The 20,813-nt window shown below is 20.5% G+C and overlaps 12 protein-coding genes across 12 annotated transcripts in view; 7 read left to right on the forward strand and 5 right to left on the reverse strand.

Annotated features, from left to right (window-relative positions):
* dcd1A (acid ceramidase-like protein) overlaps window positions 1–35 on the forward strand; it is a gene marked incomplete at both ends in the record, with an annotated part of 1,501 nt that extends 1,466 nt beyond the window's left edge. The window contains one exon of the mRNA XM_641594.1: window positions 1–35. This exon is cut by the window's left edge and continues 800 nt beyond it. Within this exon, the coding sequence (XP_646686.1) occupies window positions 1–35 (35 nt within the window).
* Window positions 36–375: 340 nt separating this feature from the next.
* pctA (cytidylyltransferase domain-containing protein) lies at window positions 376–1,661 on the forward strand (the record flags this gene model as incomplete). The annotated part of the gene is made up of 2 exons (XM_641595.1): window positions 376–432; window positions 636–1,661. 2 exons carry the CDS (start codon window positions 376–378, stop codon window positions 1,659–1,661), a joined length of 1,083 nt encoding a protein of 360 aa, XP_646687.1.
* A 476-nt stretch (window positions 1,662–2,137) lies between these two features.
* Window positions 2,138–3,268, forward strand: act8 (hypothetical protein; the record flags this gene model as incomplete). The annotated part of the gene is made up of 1 exon (XM_641596.1): window positions 2,138–3,268. The coding sequence occupies one exon, from the start codon at window positions 2,138–2,140 to the stop codon at window positions 3,266–3,268; it is 1,131 nt and encodes a 376-aa protein (XP_646688.1).
* A 1,070-nt stretch (window positions 3,269–4,338) lies between these two features.
* DDB_G0270300 (hypothetical protein) lies at window positions 4,339–5,235 on the reverse strand (the record flags this gene model as incomplete). Its single annotated transcript, XM_641597.1, has 2 exons — window positions 4,339–5,036; window positions 5,133–5,235. The coding sequence occupies 2 exons, from the start codon at window positions 5,233–5,235 to the stop codon at window positions 4,339–4,341; spliced, it is 801 nt and encodes a 266-aa protein (XP_646689.1).
* A 289-nt stretch (window positions 5,236–5,524) lies between these two features.
* On the reverse strand, window positions 5,525–6,400 carry DDB_G0270302 (hypothetical protein; the record flags this gene model as incomplete). Its single annotated transcript, XM_641598.1, has 2 exons — window positions 5,525–6,130; window positions 6,350–6,400. 2 exons carry the CDS (start codon window positions 6,398–6,400, stop codon window positions 5,525–5,527), a joined length of 657 nt encoding a protein of 218 aa, XP_646690.1.
* Window positions 6,401–6,886: 486 nt separating this feature from the next.
* On the reverse strand, window positions 6,887–7,799 carry DDB_G0270304 (hypothetical protein; the record flags this gene model as incomplete). Its single annotated transcript, XM_641599.1, has 3 exons — window positions 6,887–7,219; window positions 7,376–7,630; window positions 7,758–7,799. The coding sequence occupies 3 exons, from the start codon at window positions 7,797–7,799 to the stop codon at window positions 6,887–6,889; spliced, it is 630 nt and encodes a 209-aa protein (XP_646691.1).
* Window positions 7,800–9,665: 1,866 nt separating this feature from the next.
* On the forward strand, window positions 9,666–11,114 carry DDB_G0270306 (hypothetical protein; the record flags this gene model as incomplete). The annotated part of the gene is made up of 1 exon (XM_641600.1): window positions 9,666–11,114. The coding sequence occupies one exon, from the start codon at window positions 9,666–9,668 to the stop codon at window positions 11,112–11,114; it is 1,449 nt and encodes a 482-aa protein (XP_646692.1).
* A 135-nt stretch (window positions 11,115–11,249) lies between these two features.
* On the reverse strand, window positions 11,250–12,959 carry DDB_G0270308 (hypothetical protein; the record flags this gene model as incomplete). The annotated part of the gene is made up of 1 exon (XM_641601.1): window positions 11,250–12,959. One exon carries the CDS (start codon window positions 12,957–12,959, stop codon window positions 11,250–11,252), a length of 1,710 nt encoding a protein of 569 aa, XP_646693.1.
* Window positions 12,960–14,334: 1,375 nt separating this feature from the next.
* DDB_G0270310 (hypothetical protein) lies at window positions 14,335–15,528 on the forward strand (the record flags this gene model as incomplete). Its single annotated transcript, XM_641602.1, has 3 exons — window positions 14,335–14,458; window positions 14,548–14,891; window positions 15,004–15,528. 3 exons carry the CDS (start codon window positions 14,335–14,337, stop codon window positions 15,526–15,528), a joined length of 993 nt encoding a protein of 330 aa, XP_646694.1.
* An 800-nt stretch (window positions 15,529–16,328) lies between these two features.
* On the forward strand, window positions 16,329–17,684 carry DDB_G0270312 (GNS1/SUR4 family protein; the record flags this gene model as incomplete). The annotated part of the gene is made up of 5 exons (XM_002649158.1): window positions 16,329–16,392; window positions 16,494–16,756; window positions 16,827–16,922; window positions 17,056–17,259; window positions 17,520–17,684. 5 exons carry the CDS (start codon window positions 16,329–16,331, stop codon window positions 17,682–17,684), a joined length of 792 nt encoding a protein of 263 aa, XP_002649204.1.
* A 279-nt stretch (window positions 17,685–17,963) lies between these two features.
* Window positions 17,964–19,260, reverse strand: DDB_G0271066 (hypothetical protein; the record flags this gene model as incomplete). Its single annotated transcript, XM_641605.1, has 5 exons — window positions 17,964–18,149; window positions 18,253–18,392; window positions 18,646–18,742; window positions 18,856–19,118; window positions 19,200–19,260. The coding sequence occupies 5 exons, from the start codon at window positions 19,258–19,260 to the stop codon at window positions 17,964–17,966; spliced, it is 747 nt and encodes a 248-aa protein (XP_646697.1).
* Window positions 19,261–19,851: 591 nt separating this feature from the next.
* DDB_G0270314 (hypothetical protein) lies at window positions 19,852–20,709 on the forward strand (the record flags this gene model as incomplete). Its single annotated transcript, XM_641606.1, has 5 exons — window positions 19,852–19,904; window positions 20,144–20,199; window positions 20,320–20,384; window positions 20,470–20,527; window positions 20,678–20,709. The coding sequence occupies 5 exons, from the start codon at window positions 19,852–19,854 to the stop codon at window positions 20,707–20,709; spliced, it is 264 nt and encodes an 87-aa protein (XP_646698.1).
* Between the last annotated feature and the right edge of the window lie 104 nt (window positions 20,710–20,813).

Consider the following 20,813-nt stretch of genomic DNA (forward strand, 5'->3'; position numbering starts at 1 on the left):
TTCAAATTGATTTAAATTCATTTTTTAATCAATAAATAAATTAAAAAAAAAAAAAAAAAAAAATTGATTCAAATTCGTTTTCAATTTCTTAATAAAAAAAAAAAATAAAAATAAAAATAAAAAAAAAAAATAATTTAAGAATGATAAAAAAAAAAAAAAAAAAAAAATTATTTTTAGTTTGTTGATTAGCACACGATTGATTACTCACCAATAGAGTTGTGGGAAATATTATAATTTTTTTTTAAAAAAAATTTTATTTTATTTTATTTTTTTTATTTTTTTTTTTTAATTTTCAAAATTTTATTTTTTTTTATTTTTTTTTTTTTTTTATAATTTTTTTTTTTTTTATAAAAAATTAATTAACAAGTTTTTACAATGAGTACTACAACTAATAAAAAGCCAATTAGAGTTTATGTTGATGGTTGTTTTGATGTAAGTTTTTATTTATAAATAAAAAAATAAAAAAAAATAAAATAAAAAATAAAAAAATGAAAATGAAAATAAAAATAAAAATAAAAAACATAAGGGACAAATTAATTAATTAATCTTAAAAAAAAAAAATAAAAATAAAAATAAAAATCAATTTTTTTTTTTTTTCAATTTTTTTTTATTTATTTATTAAAAAAAAAAAAAAGTTAATGCATTTTGGACATGCAAATGCATTAAGACAAGCAAGAGAATTAGGAGATATTTTAGTAGTTGGTGTACATACAGATGAAGAAATTGCAAAAAATAAAGGTCCACCAGTTATGAATGAACAAGAAAGATATAAAGCAGTACGTGCATGTAAATGGGCAGATGAAGTTGCAGAAGGTGCACCTTATACTTTAACTGAAGAATATTTGGATAGTTTAAACTGTGATTTTTGTGTACATGGTGAAGATATTTCAGTTGGTGCAGATGGTAAAGATGTTTATGAAGGCATTAAAAAGAGTGGTAAATTTAGATTCATCAAACGTACTGAAGGTGTTTCAACAACCGAGTTGGTTGGTCGTATGTTATTATGCACCAAAGACCATCTTCAAAATGTTTCAGGTGAGCAAACCTCACCATTGGGAGGTGTCAATCCAAACGTTTTACACAAACAATCACCATACACAAGTTTATCACATTTCCTCCCAACCACCAGAAAGATCGTCCAATTCTCAGAAGGTCGTTCACCAAAACCAAACGATAAAATCATTTATATGGATGGTGGTTTCGATTTATTCCATGTAGGTCATACTGAGGCTTTGAAACAAGCAAGAGCACTCGGTGACTATCTCATCGTTGGTGTTCATGATGATAGAGTAGTTCACGAACAAAAAGGTAGCAACTTCCCAATTATGAATTTACATGAACGTGTACTCTCTGTACTCTCATGTCGTTATGTCGATGAAGTTGTCATTGGTGCTCCATTCAGTGTCACCAAAGATATGATTGACTCACTTCACATCAATGTTGTCGTTCATGGTGATGATCAAGTTGTACTCGGTCCAGAAGGTGGTGTAGATCCATACAAACTCCCAAGAGAATTAGGTATTTACAAAGAAGTTAAACATACTGAAGGTCTCACTGCAACTGAAATCGTTAAAAGAATCATTGATAATAGACTTCAATATGAAGCTCGTAATCGTAAAAAAGAAGCAAAAGAAATTAATTTCATTGAACAATCAAATTAAAAAAAATTAAAAAATAAAAAATAAAAATAAAACAAATAAAAAAAAAAATAGAAAAAAAATTTAATAAAATCTTTAAGTGACCCATCAAATCGATCTTAACTTTTCTTTATGAAAGAGAAAAAAAATAAAATAAAATAAAAAAAAAAAAAAATGTTCACAATTAGATGTGATCGTATTTAGATCCTGACTTTTTTTTTTTATTTTTTTATTTTTTTTTTTTTTTTTTTTTTTTTTTTTATCATTTTACAAATAAAAAAAAAAAAAATAAAAAATAAAAAAAAAAGCCATGGGTATGTTCACAAAACCCAATTTTTATGGTGGGATTAAAAATTTAATTAATTTTGAATTAAATTTTGAATTCTGATGATTTTTTTTTTTTTTCATTTTTTTTTTTTTTTCAATAAATAGGATTTTTTTTTATTTTATTTTTTTTTTTCAATACTTAATTCAAATATATATATATAAATCATTTAAAAATGGACGGTGAAGATGTTCAAGCTTTAGTTATCGATAACGGTTCTGGTATGTGTAAAGCCGGTTTTGCTGGTGATGATGCCCCACGTGCTGTTTTCCCATCAATTGTTGGTCGTCCAAGACACACTGGTGTTATGGTCGGTATGGGTCAAAAAGACTCATATGTAGGTGATGAAGCCCAATCAAAGAGAGGTATCTTAACCCTCAAATACCCAATTGAACACGGTATCGTTACCAACTGGGATGATATGGAAAAAATCTGGCATCATACTTTCTACAATGAACTCCGTGTTGCCCCAGAAGAACACCCAGTTCTCTTAACTGAAGCCCCATTAAATCCAAAGGCCAACAGAGAAAAAATGACCCAAATTATGTTTGAAACCTTCAACACCCCAGCCATGTACGTCGCCATTCAAGCCGTCTTATCCTTATATGCCTCTGGTCGTACCACCGGTATTGTTATGGATTCAGGTGATGGTGTCTCCCACACTGTACCAATCTATGAAGGTTATGCTTTACCACATGCCATCTTACGTTTAGATTTAGCTGGTCGTGATCTTACCGATTACATGATGAAAATCTTAACTGAACGTGGTTACTCATTCACCACCACTGCCGAAAGAGAAATCGTCAGAGATATCAAAGAAAAATTAGCCTACGTCGCCCTCGACTTTGAAGCTGAAATGCAAACTGCTGCCTCATCATCAGCCCTCGAAAAATCATACGAATTACCAGACGGTCAAGTCATCACCATCGGTAATGAACGTTTCCGTTGCCCAGAAGCCCTCTTCCAACCATCATTCTTAGGTATGGAATCTGCTGGTATCCACGAAACCACCTACAACTCCATCATGAAATGTGATGTTGATATCCGTAAAGATTTATACGGTAACGTCGTCTTATCCGGTGGTACAACTATGTTCCCAGGTATTGCTGATCGTATGAACAAAGAATTAACTGCTTTAGCCCCATCAACCATGAAAATTAAAATCATTGCTCCACCAGAACGTAAATACTCTGTCTGGATTGGTGGATCTATCTTAGCTTCACTCTCAACTTTCCAACAAATGTGGATCTCCAAAGAAGAATACGACGAATCAGGTCCATCAATTGTTCACAGAAAATGTTTCTAAATTATTTAATAAATAATAAAAAAACAAATTGTTGTAATAATCTAATATTTTCTTTTTTTTTTAATTTTTTTTTTTTAAATCTTAATAATTATTAAGTTATTTTAATTTTTTTTTTTTTTTTTTTTTTTTTTTTTTTTTTTTTTCTATCAAAAAAATCAAATATATTTAAAAAATTTATTATTTACAGATACATTTTGAATGGTGAAGATAAATATATGCATTAGATGTAAAACAGCCAAAGAGTATGAAAATCAAAAAGATAAAGCTTCACCAACAAAAACAAATACAACAACAATTATAGAAGAGGATTTTATAAAAACAAAAAAAAAACAAATTCAGAAATAAAGAAAAGAATCAAATTCAATTTCCAAATTAAAAGTTTGTGTATTGTATTTAATTGTTCAATATTACCCAATTATAAATAATTTTAACTATCATCTTATTATAATATCAACTACTAACCAACCCAATTGAACACGGTATCGTTACCAGCTGGGATCATATGGAAAAAACTGGCATCATTCTTTCTACCATGAACTCAGTGTTGCTCAGAAGAACAGTCAGCCCTCTTAACTGAATCCCCATTTAATTAAAAGGCAAACAGAAGAAAAATGACTCAAATTATGTTTGAAACCTTAAATACCCCAGCCATGTGCGTTGTTATCCATTCAAGCCGTCTTGTACTTATTTTCTTCTGGCCGTACCACTACAAGAATTGAAAAAAAGAAAAAAATTGACCTTAGGGATAAAATCATTTTATTTTATTTTATTTTATTTTATTAAGAAAAAATATTTTTGATGAGAATAAAATTAAAAATTGCCTTTTAAAAAAAAAAAAAAAAAAAAAATAGTAAAAAAAAAAAAAAAAAAAGAAGAAAAAAAAAAAAAAGTGGAGAAAAAAAAAAAAAAACCAAGATATTTTCATTCCCTGTTCTTCAAGAAAAAAAATAAAAATAAAAATAAAAAATTTAGACTCTCGTTTTTTTTTTTTGTTCTTTTGTTTTTTTTTTGTTTTTTTTTTTAAACAGATAAAAAATTAATTAATTGTAATAATTTATTAATTTTTTTTTTTAAATTGAATTTGTTGCAGAAAATGATGGATAAGACGAATTTGAAAGGATTGCGCCAGTATTATTAAAATTTTCAGAATTTATTGATTCTTCTTTAAAGAAATCACTATTTTTTTCTTGTTTTTCTTGTTTTTGTTTTTCTTGTTTTTCTTGTTTTTGTTTTTCTTTTTCATGTTGTTTTTTCAATTTATTATAATCAACACCACCTTCTTCTAAATTTTGATTTTTAGAATTTTTACTGACATCGAAAAATGGTTTAACTTGATTTAAAATCTTTGAAGTATATCTTAAAGATAATATTGATGATAGGATTGTAAAAGTTGCAGTTAAAAAACTAACACCCAAAGTTGCATATAAATTTCTATATTCACATTCCATATCATACCCAGTATCTTGTTGATCAGTAACAAGTTCACAAATTTTCTTTGAATCTTTAACAATTATTGAATCATAAATTGATATATAGAAACCACCAACTCCAAGTGCAAATAAAAATAATGTTATTAACCAATAGTTTATTTTTGATTTTTTAATAATTGTTGATATTAATAAAATTAAATCAATTATAATTATAAAACATATAATTATTCTTTGAATACTACTCCTATCTGCCCAAGCACATTCCGTTGTTAATACAGGTTTATCATTATTATATGCTACTATTTTACTTGGTGATAATTTATATGAACATAAATCTTCTTTTTTTTTTTTTTTTTTTTTTTATTTTTTTTTTTTTTTGGTGTGAGTATTTTTATTTTTATTTTTTTATTTGTATTTTTAAAAAACACAATTACCTGTAACATTTGAAGAAATTTGAGAAAAAGATAATACTAATAAAGCGATAACACTTAAAAAATTGAATAAATATAAAGTAATTATTAAAGATTTTAAGAGCATTTTCTTCTTTTTATTTTTAAATAAAAGAAACAAAAAATTGATATTTATTTTTAATTTTTTTTTTTTTTTTTTTTTTTTACAAAAAAAAAAAAAAAAATCTTGGAGCTTTGAGAAAAACAACACAAAAATTAGAAGAAAAAAAAAAAAATTAGGCTCGATCTGAAAAGATTAAGCAGATCTACTTTTAAAAAAAAAAATACAAATAGATATCAAAAAAAAAAATATATATATATATACAAATATGATTTTTATTTTATTATTTATTTTATTTTTTTAAAAATTTTTTTTTTTAAATTGAACTAAAAGCTTCATTACCTTTTGTTGATAATGGAGTTGAAGAATTTGGAGTTGGTTTTGGTTCTTTATCAAATTGTTCATGTTTATGATGATCATGATTATCAAATAATTTATTTCTTTTTATTAAAGTGAATATTGAAATAAAACAAACACTAAATGTTGTTAAAATATTAAATGCCAATGTACCATAGTATCTACCAAATTGACATTCTTTACCAACAATAGATAATGTACTATCATTATCACAATAATTATAAGAATTTCTTAAAGATGAAGCGTCTCCACCAAATGAATAAAATCCTGCTACACCCAATAATAATAAAATTACTAATAAAATTAAAAATTGAGCTTTCTTTTTCTTTGCAAATAATACAAATAATAAAATGATTGCAATAACAATTAAAAATTGTAATAAAATTCTAACAAATGATCTTGTTAAACTCCATCCACATTGAAAATATGCAATCTCTTTACCATCCACTTTTGAAATCGCTCTATATGGTACTGCTCCTGTATCACAACCTCCTGTCAAATATACACCATTTGTAGAATCTGTAACTTGTGTAAATGAAAATATTAATGTTAAAATTGATAAAATCTTTAAAACAATAATAATAATAATAATAATAATAATAATAATAATAATAATAATAATAATAATAATAATAATAATAATAATAATAATAATAATAATAATAATAATAATAATAATAATAATAATAATAATAATGATAATAAAATAATTTTATTTAATTAATTAGTAAAACACATCGAATTTAATTAAATTCAAACATCAATTAAAAAAATAAAAACATACTGCAGTTAAAATTAAAAAAAAGATTACAATAACTTTTGAAGGTATCCCCATTTTATTTATAATATTTATATATGTTTATTATTTAAATAGTTGGGCGTTTATTTATTTATTATTTGTATTTATTTTCAAACAAAAATAAAATATAAAAAATTGATCATAAAAAATATCTTTTCCTTTTTTTTTTTTTTTTTTTTTTTTTGCCACTGCGTAATTTTATTGTTTTTTCAAGTGGATTTCGATTTTTTTTTGCCAAAGTTTTTTCTTTTTTTTATTTTTATTTTTAGTTTTTGTTTTAGAATTCTGTTTATTCTTTTTTTTTTTTTTTTTTTTTGCCAGAGTTTTGTTCTTTTTTTTATTTTTATTTTTAGTTTTAGAATTTATTTTTTATTTTTTTTATTTTTTAAAAAAAAAAAAAATGAGTTATATACAATGGATTTTATTTTAATCAATTTTAAATTGATTCTTAAATAGGCGATGAGATTTATAAACGATAAAATATTTTTGTTATTATTATTATTATTATTATTATTATTATATTTAAATTGAATTTGAAGAAGAAGAAATGATTGGAGTTTTTTCTTCATCTTTTGCTTCATCATGATCGTGATGATGGTGATGATGATGATTGTCACCATTGAAAATTCTTGATCTATATTTAAGTGCTAAAATTGAAGATAATAACATGAATAATGATGAACCAAAATTTAATGCAACAGTGCCATAGAAATATTTTAATTGACATTGACTACCCTCTAAAACCATATCAAAATTGGTATCATCGCAATAACTCTTTGTATTCTTAATAGCAAGACCATCAATAACTGATGAATATCCACCAAATCCACCTATAACAAATAATAAAACAATTGCCTATATATTTATTTATTTATTTATTAAAAAAAGAGAAATAAATTAGTATATACTAATAAACACTACTATTATTAATTGAAATGAGGGGAGAGAGACAGGGAGAGAAATAGAGAAAAGAATTTATATATATAAAAAAAAAAAAAAAAAAAAACATACAAATATAAAAGAAAATCTCTTTGCTTTAAACATGAATACTATCAAACATATGATTGCAATAAAACCTAAACAATCAATTAATATTCTAATAGCACTTTGCTTTTCAGACCATGGACACATGGCATATGTTGAACCACTCTCTATTCTAATTGGTGTTACAACATCTTGTTCGCTACATAAACTTTCACTTAAACTTCCATTGGTTGAAAATCTAGCTTGTGTAAAACTAAATCCTAATACTGCTATTGTCAATATCTAAAACCATTTTTAATTGCAATAAGTATTAGTATTTTTTGTTTTATTTTTTTTATTTTTATTTATTATCCTTATTCTTCATTAGTGATACGTGATTTTAATCATTCTTGTTCTTGTTGATACATACTATATTTAAAAGTAAAACAACCATTAATTTTGCTTTTGACATTTTTATATTTGTTAATTTCTTTTTATTTTTTTTATATGTGGTGTGTATGTGATTTTAATAAATTATTTTTCTTTTTAAGTGCCCTCAACAAAAATAAAAATATAAAAAACAAAAATAAAAAAATCAAAAAAAAATATTTAGCGACTTTTTTTTTTTTTTTATTTTTTTATTTTTTTTATTTTTTTATTTTTAATAAAAAAATTAAGATTTTCACTATTTTGGTCAAAACAAGACCTTGTTAATTTAAGTCGAAAACTTAAATTTTGATATCCCATTTTAATTTTTTTTTTTGAATTTTTTTTTTAATTATTAAAGTAATTAAACTTTTATTTAACTTACCCAATCATTTTTGTTAATATATTTTTATTTTTATTTTTATTTTTTTTTTTTTTAATCATTATTATTATTTTATCATTTTATTATTTTAAAAATTGTTATTATTATTTTTTTTTTTTTTTACCTTCACTAATTATTGTAATTTAGAAAAAAAAAAAAAAAGGTTTAAAAAAAATAAATATAAAAATAAAAATAAAAATAAAAATAAAAATAAAAATAAATTTAAAAAAAACATTGTAAACTAACAAACTTTGTTAAATAAATAAACCTCATTTATCATTTTTTTTGTAAAATGATCTTTTTACTTTTTAAAAATAAAGTCAATAATTATTAAAATAAATAAAAATAAAAAAAAAAATTAAAAAAAATAAAATTAAAAAATTAATTTTTTCATTTTCATTCGTTCGTTCAATACCGATCATTAGAATAGTTTATTTCTCTTTTTCTAATATGAATAATAACCACCTATACCATAATAAGAAACGGTAGTATTGGGGTTTTAATAATTCATTTCATAATTGTTTAAAATTAATAATATACAATGTTTTTTTTTTTTTTTTTTTTTTTTTTTTTTTTAAACCACAATAAAAAAAAAGATTTTACTATAAACACACTCATCAACACGAATACACACCACACCGCACACACACCACACACCACACACCACACCGCATAGACACACACACCAAATACATGTATACAATTGTATATCTTTATTATATAATTTTATTTTAATTTTTTTTTTTAGTTCTTTTACTTTTTTTAAAAACCATAAAGAAAAAAAAAAAAAATTATTACATTTTTAAAATAAATATATATATATAAAGATATAAAATAATTATTATCCAATGGATTGTAGATCAAATTCAATTAAATCTATTAAAGTATATAAATTATAATAAGTTTTTACTTTTAAACAAGGTAAAGTAAATTATTTAATTTTATATAAAAATTAATAAATAAAATGAAATGAAATGAAATAAAATTATAAAAATTATCTATATATAATTTAAAGATATAAATTTTTTTAAAAGTGAAAATATTATTTAATTTATTATTTTTTTTGTATAATATTTTTATATAAAATTTTTTTTTTTTTTTTGATTTTAAAAATTAAATCAATATATATATCTTTTTATTTTTTTATTTTTTCATTTTTATTTTTTTTTATAGTGTGATATATTTGTAAAATAAATATTTTATAAATTTTCTTTATTGTTTATCAAAAAACAAATAAAAAAATCAAAATAAAAAATAACTTGTTGTATTATTATCCATATTGATCAAAAAAAAAAAAAAAAAAAATCAAAAAAATAATCTTAAATAATAATATATAATATAAAAAAAAAAAAAATAAAAATAATTACGTTTAAAAAATTTAAAATTTCCTGTAGTAATAATATTATTAAATTGTTGTATAATTAAAAAAAAAAAAAAAAACATTGTATATTATTAATTTTGGAAATAAATAAAAATAAAAATAAAAATAAAAATAAAAATAAAAATAAAAATAAAATAAAATAAAATAAAATGATAGTAAATCAAGCATTAATTGAATTAACAAAACAAGTTGCAGTTGCGGTTGAAGAAATTAAATTTTCACCCAACTCAACTAGTAATAATTCAACACCAACAAATAATAAATTAAAATCATCATCGTCATCAATTTCAAATTGTGATTCGCCATCATCAAAATCGAAATCGAATAGTTCAACTTCAACCCCAACATCACAACCACAAACACCATCACAATTACCACAACAAGCACAACAACAAGCACAACAACAACATTATTCAGCAAATTCAATGAATCCGTATTATGCACAACAAGTTTTATTACAATTACAAAAACCATCAACATTTGTAAAACACGTTCATGTCGTTGTAAAGAATACACCATTTGGAATTACATTAAGATCTAAAGAACCATTACAATTTAATTTTCAAAATTATGTTATAAAAGCCACCCTACTCTATGATAGTGACCCACCAAAAATGGTTGATTTCATTCATAATGAGCCATTACAATATGTTGCAACGGTATCTGAAGATGGGTCAGAGGTTTGTGTTGATGTTAAAGTTGGTATTTTGTCAAGTCAACATCAAGGATCAATGTTTTTAGTTGTATTACATATTAGTCATTGCTCAGCACCAACACCATCAAATAGTGAACCAATTAGTACAATTCTAACAAATATTGGTAATAACTCTATACACAGTTTAAACGTTACAAATATTTGTGTTGTATCACATCCAATTAGAATTGTTTCAAAATTAGATCACGTTAAAAAAGAAGGTATACCAATTTTAAAGAAAAGAACATTTCACGAAATTTTAACTGATAAATTAAAAAAATTACAAAAATCACAAGATAGTCAAAGTAAATGGATTAAAAATCTATATCAACAACATGGTGCTCAATATGATATGGAACCTTATAATAGTACTTTACATTCTCAAAAAACTGATTCACTCTGTTCTTCTTCAACTTCCACACCATCATTTAATTCAACCTCCTCCTCCTCAAAGAATCAATCCCAATCAATTAAAAATGAAGAAGAAGAAGATGGTGGTGAAGACGAAGAAGAAGAAGGAGGCGAAGATAATGATAATGAAAGTGAATCAAGTAATACCAATAGTACACAATTAATTGGGAAAAAAAGTATAAATAAATTACCAATTTCAACAACAACTTCATCTTCAAATTTTAATAATTTAATGGTTAATAATAATATAAATAATAATAATAATAATAATAATAATAATCATTTAATTCAAAATACAACTTTTTCATCAACTAGTCATTTTCAAAATTCTTTTAATAGAGTAGTTGAAGTTTATAATTTAATTCCAGAATATGAAAGAGTTGAAGTTATTAGAAAAATGGTTCAACAATTAAAATCTTATGATTTAGAACAATTGGTTTCAACATTTATTGATGAATTAAAATGTGGTTATGAATCAACTATAATTTCTTAATAAAAATAAAATGTAATAAAAAAAAAAAATAAAATGTAATAAAAAAAAATAAAATAAAATTATAATTTTTTTTTTTTTTTTAAATAAATAAATAAATAAATAAATTTTTTTTTTTTATTATTTTAAAAAATAATTTTATTTATCAAATCGTAAATAAATTATAATACTTTTATCACCATTACTAAAATTACCATCTTTAAAATTATTAAAATAATTTAAAATTTTTTTTTTAAAAATTAATTTTCTATTATAATATTTTTCATCTAAAGTTAAAGTAAATTCTTTTAAAGTTGAGTGAGAATTTTTTGAAAGTTGTTCTAATTTTTTAATATATTTTAAAGAATCATCAAATTGACATTCATTAATTTCTAATTCAATTGAATATAAACTTAAATTATTATGATTTTTTAATAATGGATTAAATATTGAAGAGACAAAACCTAATACAGTGAATTTGAAATGTTTAATAGTTGAATTGATTGAGAAAACAGTTGAAAAGAAATAATCAGTAAATTGATCAAGTAATGGTGAAATTATTGAATCATCTATTAAGCTATCTAAATTTCTACCTTTAGTTTTGAAAATTAAAGCTTTAATTGTTTTATTTCTAATTAAATTTGAATATGTTGATGTGAATTCAGTGAAATCAATATTTGTAAATTTTAAATAATGTAATTGCGGTGGTGGACCGTCAAAAAGTGATTTAATACCATAGGATAGTTGAATCATTGATTCTCGAATAGAGGATGTATTATTTTTATCAATACCATCATACATGCAATGTGGACCACGGAAACAGAAATTCTTTATCGTCATATTTTTTAACTGTTTGCAAGTATTTATTGAATTTATCATTGTTTCCCAATGGTTTTTAATTGTTTTAATTGTAGATTCATTTAAACCACCGAAATGATTACAACCATTATCATTGATACTTGAATAATTTCCACTTTCAGCTCTGATCATATCATGAAATAAAATTGAACATGATAATGTATGAAGATTTGATAATTTATTTATATTTACCATATGATATGGTTCAACATGGTCAGTTCTATCAATTTGAATCGATTCAATTCTTGGATTAATTATTTCATTAAAAAATGGTGAATAATTCATATGACAATATGCATCTTGATAATCATTACCATTTGGATTATATTTAATTGAAAGTGGTTTAATTTTTTCAATAATATCTTCAAATGCATTTGGATTATTTTCACTTGTACCAACCATTGTTAATTTATTAATTTCAATATCTTTTAAATAATAATCATCTGGTATACGATTTTCTTCATTATCATTTATAATTTTAAATAAATTATTTTCATTTTTATTTTCATGTTGTAGTTGTAGTTGTTGTTGTTGATTTTCTAAATTAATATTTAAAATTGAAAATTTTCCATTTATTTTTAATTTAAAATTTTTTTTTCCAGTTTTATTTGAAAAATAAAAATATTTTAATTTTTCATCAGAAATTGATTGAATTGGTTGTTGTTGTTGTTGTTTAATATTATTTGAAATTAAATTTGAAATATTATTAAACCATTTCTTTGATACTAATGATATTTCAATAATTTCATCAATAAAATAATATAAATTTTTAATTGTATATCCAAAATTATCTTTAAAATTATTTGTTCTTTTTTTATCAAAAATTAATAAATAATTAATTATTGATTTTATAATTTCAAAATCCAAATAATCTGGAAATATTTTCTTATTTTCATTAAAATTATTATTATTATTTAGTTTTTGTTTTTTAAATTGTTGAATTGGTAAATTTGTTGTAGTGGTTGTTGTTGTAGTTTTAGTTGATTGAGTTGTTGTTTGTGTAATTACCATTTTTTTTAATTTTATTTTTATTTTTTATTTTTATCAGTTTATTTAAAAAATTAAAATGATAAAATAATTTTATAATTTGCTCATGTTTAATTTCTTTTTTTTTTTTTTTTTAATTTTATTTTAATTTTAATTTTAATTTTTTTTTTTTTTTTTTTTTTTTTACACTTAAACAATAAAAAACCATGGTTGTGGTAGTGTTTCGTGTGTGTTGTTTGAATAAAAAAAAAAAAAAAAAAACCGAGTGTCTCTTTGATTTTAAAAAGTATAAATATAAAAAAAATAGGAGAACATTATAAAAAAATAAATTAAAAAAAAAAAAAAAAATTTAAATAAAAAATAAAAAGATCTGGGGGAATGAAAAGACAAACGTTTTTTTTATTTTTTTTTTTTTTTATTTTTTTTTTATTTCTTTTTTATTTTTTTTTTTATTTTTTTTATTTTTTTTTTGAATTTCAAAGCAACAATTTTATTTTCCCTTCAAAAACCAATCAGTCTTCAAATACGCATATGCCCATTTTTTATTTTTTTATTTGAAAAATTAATTTTTTATTTTAATTTAATATTTATTTTAATTTTTTTTTTTTTTTTTTTTTTTTTTTTTGGGAAAATATCTATCGAGATATCATTCCAAATTTAGATTAATCTAAAAATCATCCCACAAATTGATGAGTATAATTTTGACCTTGTTGATAGTAATAATCTTTGAAAATTCAATTAACAATCAAACTCTTAACTTTTTTTTTTTTTTTTTTTTTTTAGTTTTAAAGAAAAACAAACAAATAAAAAAAAAAAAAAAACCATTTTTTCAGTTTAAACATTCCTTTTCCTACAAACACAAACAACTTTTTTTTTTTTTTTTTTTAATTTCTTTTTTTCAAAACTATTTTCTTTATTTCTTTTTTTTTTTAATTTGTTTTTTTTATTTTTTGGAATTGAAAAAATTGCATTAGTGATTGGAAAAAAGTGTATAGGAAAAAAAAAAAAAAAAAAAAAAAAAAAAAAGTGAAAAAAAATTTAAAAATAAAAATTAAATGAAAAAAAGATTTTTTAATTTACAATTCAAATAATTGTGAAGAAAAGGCATGTGATCAAAAAGTGTGAATTAATTTTTAATTTTTTAATTTTTTTTTTATTTTTTTAATTTTTTTTTTTTTATTATATAAATAAAAAAAAAAAAAAAAAAAAAAATAAATACCACAAAAACATACACTATTTATTTTTATTCTTAATTTTTTTAAATAAAAAAAAAAAAACACATAAAACACATAAAACACATATACAACATAAAAATAAAATTACCCAAAAAAAAAGAAATTTTTTTCTTTATAAAATTAAAATAAAGAAAAAAAAAAAAAAAAAAAAATAAAAAAAAAAGATGCAAAAACCAAAAGTTTTAAAATTTATCTATAGTTTTATTCTTAGGCTTTCACTAATTGTTTTAGGTTTATCATTTTCTCAAATTACAAATAAATATAAAGGACAATCATATGGTACAATTGGTAAATATTTTTTTTTTTTTTTTTTCATTTTTCTCTAGACAAAAAGAAAAATAATAAATTTAATCATTAATATAAATAAAAATCTAAAGAGATCACTAAGAGTTATGTAGATACAATTTGTTTATACTCAGAAGCTGTACCATATACTCAAACATTTCTCTTTTATGCAACTGAATGGCAACGTATCAACACAACAGATTCATCATCATCAAATACAACAACACCAAACAACAATTCAACAGATAGTCAAACAACACCAACTACAAATGATGGTTGGGGAAATGTTGTTGTGGGAGTGGAAGAAGGTTTTGTGGAATGTGCTTGGAGAAATAGAAATTCAGTATTAAGAGTTATTGTACACATTCTTTCAATTTTATCATGTGTAATTGCTTTAACCTTAATTAAAAAACAAAAATTAAATCCATTTTTAGTTGTAAGTATAGATAGATCCTATTTTATTATTTTCAAATACAACATATGGTTTGTATGTTAACATATATATATATATATATATATATATATAATTTTTATATTTTGTATTTTAGAATGCATATTTAATGACAATTATAGGTATGGCTGGAATTTATTCTGGTGTAGTTGATAGTATTGGAGTTAAAAGAGCATATGATTTTTGTATGACATTAAGTCCATTTTATAGTTCAGATTGTTATTATAAAGCATTTAATTGTACAGTTGTATTGAATTTCTTATGTTCTGCATTCTTATTCATTTGTGCAGTTTTATCAAGTAGATTTAGATATATACTTTTTAATGAAAGTGGTGATGTAAATAATAATAATACTAATAATAATAGTAGCAATAGCAATAGCAATAGCAATAGCAATAGAAATCCATCAAATACAAGAAATAGAGAAGTTGATATTGAAAATAATGCATCATCACCAAATAATATTGAATTGAAACCACCAAAACCTTCAAAACCTTCAAAACCATCCAAAAATAATAGAGATCATTCAATTTTAGAAGAGGAAGTTGATTTTGAAAATAATGGAACTATTTTAACTACAAATGATCAATACATAACCTCAAATAATGATAGAGATTTATAAATTCTTTTATTTTTTTTTTTTCTCTATTTTTTTTTTTTTTTTTTCATAATTTCTTCAATTCCCCAAAACTGTTTTAAAAATATATTTTTTGTATTAAAATTTTAAAAAATATTACAGTACCTATCTATTCATTTATTATTTTTGTAAAATTAAAGAAAAAAAAAAAAAGAAAGAAAAATAAAAAATAAAATTAATATTAAAAAATTAATTATAATTTCCAAGTTATAATTTAAAATAATTTTAAAAAGAAAACAGATTTTAAAAAGAAATTCAATCTTCCAATTTATAAGAAAATTAAATTTAAATTACCTATCCACAACCATTATTATGGCTAAAAATCTTTTTTTTTTTTTTTTTTTTTTTTATATTCTTCTTTTTTTTTTATCATTTAATTTATTTTCAAACTGTTTAATTGTCCTACTAATCATGTTAGAATCTCCCCAAAAAAAATTTTTCAACCAAAGAACAAACCAAATTTCCCTATTATTTTTATTTTTTTATTTTAAAATCACCCCTTTTTTTGAGTTTTTTTTATTTTTTAAATTTTTTAAAACAGATTAATTATATTGTAGTTTAAAAAAAAAAAATATTTTTTATATTAATATTAAATTAATCAAACTATCCATAAATTTGGTAAAATTTAATTTAAAAAAAATAAAATTTTAAAAAATAAAAATAAAAAATGATAAAAATAAAAAATGACAAAAAAAAAAAAAAAATCATTTTATTTTGTTTTTTTTTTTTTTTTTTTGGGATCTTATTATTGAAATAAACACACAAATAAAATAAAGAATAATAGAATGTTTTTAGTTGACTATTATAACTATCTTTCTGAAAGATATGATTATTATTTAACATTAAGAGGTAATATATATATATATATATAGAGGCGTCAGCTTCAAATATTATTATTATTATTAATACTAATACTTTTTATAAAAAAAAAAAATATATATGTATCATAGATGAAAGAGTATTAAATTGGCCATTAATTAATAGACCACATGAAATGATATATTTAGTTATTGGATATTTTGCAATCATATTTTTTGGTCAAAAGATAATGAAGAAACAAAAACCATTCGAATTGAGGTATCCATTAATTATTCATAATGTGGTTTGTACATTATTAAGTTTATATATGACTATTGAAATTACATATCAAGCATATTCAAATAACTACTCTTTAATGTGTAATTCTGTTGATTATAGTGAAAAAGGTCTTGGTGTATGTATTTTTTAATTTTTTTTTTTTTTCAAAAAATTTATAACCCCCCTAACTAATTAATTAAATATAGATGGCAAAAGTATTATGGTTATTCTATTTCTCAAAGTTTATTGAATTTATGGATACATTTTTTATGGTTTTAAGAAAAAAAGATAGTCAAATTACTGTAAGTTTTTTTTTTTTTTTTTTTTTTTTTTCTTCTTCTCTCCAATTGGACACAATATCATGGAAGTAAACCCATCCATGTTTTGGATTTTAGGTGTATATATTTATACTAACCTAACCTATAAATATCACAGGTTTTACATGTATATCATCATTCTACAATGCCAATGTTATGGATTATGGGAATCTGGTATGCGGCCGGAGGTGATAGCTATATTTCAGCATTAATCAATTCATTCATTCATACAGTTATGTACAGTTATTATGCATTATCATTATTTGGATTTAATATTTGGTGGAAGAAATATTTAACTCAATTGCAATTAATTCAATTTGCTGTAAATATACAAAATAATAATAATAATAATAATTTATTATCGTTTTGGTATAAATGAATATATGTACTAATTATTTTATAATTTTATTATTATTTATTATTATTTATTATTATTATTATTATTATTATTATTATTATTATTATTATTATTATTATTATTATTATTATTATTATTATTATTATTATTATTATTATTATTATTTATTATTATTATTTTATAACAAATACAAATAAAATTACAAAACTGGAAATTTTCATTAGATGAACCTAATTTTTTCAATGTGGTCTTTATATAATGATTGCAAATTCATTAAATGGATGCATTGGGGTATGATTATATATATGATTAGTTTCTTATTCTTATTTGGTGCATTCTATAAAAGAAGTTATTCCCAACCAAAGAAATCAACAAAGAAAATTCAATAAAAAAAAATAAAATAAAAAATAAATAAAATAAAAATATTTAAGGAAGAATAAAAAGATATCTTTGATTTGTAAATATTTGTTTAATAAACAATAGTTTTTAAATCTTTATTTTGTTTTTTTAAATTTTAAATTTTAAATTTTAAATTTTAATTAGAACTATATGCAAATAACATTAAAATAAATATGGTGATACCGGAAAAAAAAATTTTTTTTAGATAATTTTATATTTAGATTTTTATTGTTAAAAATAATTATTTAAATAATTTTGTTATTACATTTTTATTCAATTTTTTTTGGTTTATATTTATTATGAGTATTGGATTTATTATTAGTTGGGTAACTATTTTTATAAAAAGCACCAAATAATACCAAAAATCCCAACATATAAACTATCATACACCAATGCATGAACTTAATAAAGTTACAATCATAATAGATACTATATGCTGATGCACTTAAATTTACCTAACAATTTTTTAAAAAAAGAAATAAAAAAAATAATAAGTTAGATCATATATGCATAAACCAATGTATTATTATTATTATTGTTTTTTTTTTGTATATTTACAGCAAATTGGATTAATTGAATTTGAGTTAAATATTTCTTCCACCAAACATTAATACCAAATAATGCTAAAGTGTAATAACTGTACATAATGGTATGAATAATAGAATTAACCATTGCTGATAAAAAGCTATCACCACCACCTACATATGATAGATCTAACCACCATAGGATTGGCATTGTAGAATGATGCCACACATGTCTATGAAAATGCAAAGTTTGTTAGTTTATGAATAAAATAAAATAATAAATAATAAATAATAAATAATAAATAAAATACTTACAAAACTTTATTATTAAATTTAAAAAAAAAAAATTTATGATAATAAAAAAATTATTAATAATTTAAAATAAAAAAAAATAAAATTAAATTAAAAATTATTCTAAAGTACTTACATGTGATTTGATTATCTTTTTTTCTTAAAACCATAAAAAATGTATCCATAAATTCAATAAACTTTGAGAAATAGAATAACCATAATACTTTAGCCATCTATATTAAAAAAAATTTTAAATAATTAATTTATTTTGTTTGGTTTTTTTTTTTTTTTCAATTTTTTAAGGATTAATAAATGAAAATAAATAATAAAAAAACATTATACATACACCAATTCCTTTTTCAGTATAATCAACTGGGTTACATATTGGGGAATAATCATTTGAAATTGCTTGATGTGCAATTTCAATTGTCATATATAAACTTAATAATGTGCAAACTGCATTATGAATAATTAATGGATATTTCAATTCAAATGGTTTTTTATTTTTCATTATCTTTTGACCTAATTTGACAATTATTACATATCCAATAATTAAATAGATCATTTCATTTGGTCTACTTAATAATGGCCAATTTAAAACTCTTTCATCTAATTTAATTAATATAAAAAAATAAGTATCAATGGATTGGTCCCCAAAAAAAAAAAAAAAAATAAAAAAATTAAACTGACCTCTTCTTGATAAATAATATTCATATCTTTGAGATAAATAATTAAAATAATTATCGATCATTTTTTATATAATATATATATTTTTTTAATTTTATTATGGTTGAAGGTTAACCGGATTGTAGTTTTTTATCTGCCCTTTAAAAAAAAGAAAAAAATAAAAGAAAAAAAAAAAAAAATAAAAAATTAATAATAAAAAATTAAATTAAAAAAAAAAAGAAAACAAAAAAATATCGTGTGTCGCAAAGTTTTTTTTTGTAAATGGACCAAAATTATGGATCTTGATTTTTTTTTTTTTTTTTTTTTTTTTTTAATTTAATTTTTTTATTATCAATTTTTTTTTTTTAATAATATAATTTTTTAATTATCACAAATGAAGTTCAAAAAAAAAAAAAAATTAAAAAATTGTAGAAAAAATTAAAAGTATATGTAGTCAAATATTGATTTCTACAAATAATTAATTTCTTTTCTTTTATTTTTTTTTAAAAAAAAAAAAAGATAAAAATAAAAAAAAAATAAAAAATAAAAAATTTTCAAATAAAAATATCAACCCACTTTTTTTTATTTTTGTTTTTTTTTCATCAAAAATTTTTTTTTTTTTTTTTTTTTTTTTTTTATTCCAAATATATTACTTAATTAACAAACGAAATTCATTATGCCTCCAAAGTTTGGTTCATCAGCCCCTAAATGTGGCGTTTGTGCTAAAAGGTAACAATAAATAATAATAATAATAATGATAATAATAATAATAATAATAATAATAATAATAATAATAATAATAATAATAATAATAATAATAATAATAATAATAATAATAATAATAACAATAACAACAATAATAATAATAATAATAATAATAATAATAAAATAATAAAAATAATTATAATGATAATTATAACACATTATAAAAATACATATTAATCATTTCAATTATCATAAAAATACAGTGTTTACGCCGCAGAAGCCTCACCATGTACAGTAGATGGAAAGACTTTTCATAAAAGTCTGTAATTTTTCATTTAAACAAAAAAAAAAACTGAAATTTTGAACTATCAATTTAATATACATGATTTTATTAATATTTTTTTTACTTTTATTATCATTATTTTTTATAAATAATTAGGTTGTACCTTATGTTCTGATTGCAGAAAAGGACTTGATTCAACAACAATTTGTGAAAATGAATCTGTAAGATATTATATTTAATTTGGGTTTATTTTAGTTTTATTTTATTTTCCCATAAATCAGTATTAATATAAAATAATTATTTTAGAAACTTTATTGTAAATCATGTTATGGAAGAAAATTTGGTCCAAAACTCTTTGGTTTCGGTATTTATCAACTAATTATAAAATCAAATCAATTAAAAAAAAAAAAATTCTCAAATTTATTAATTATTTTATTATTATTATTATTATTATTATTATTATTATTATTATTATTATTATTATTATTATTATTATTATTATTATAATTTTTAGGTGGTGGTGGTGCCATTGCTCACACTGAATAAATTTGAAATCATTATTATTATTTAAAAATTCTATTTAAAAATGTACAAATCATATGAAAAACAACAATAAATTATTTTTTTCCCAAACAAGAAATTTAATTTTT

Source organism: Dictyostelium discoideum, assembly GCF_000004695.1.
Source record: "Dictyostelium discoideum AX4 chromosome 1 chromosome, whole genome shotgun sequence".
Lineage (NCBI taxonomy): Eukaryota > Evosea > Eumycetozoa > Dictyosteliales > Dictyosteliaceae > Dictyostelium > Dictyostelium discoideum.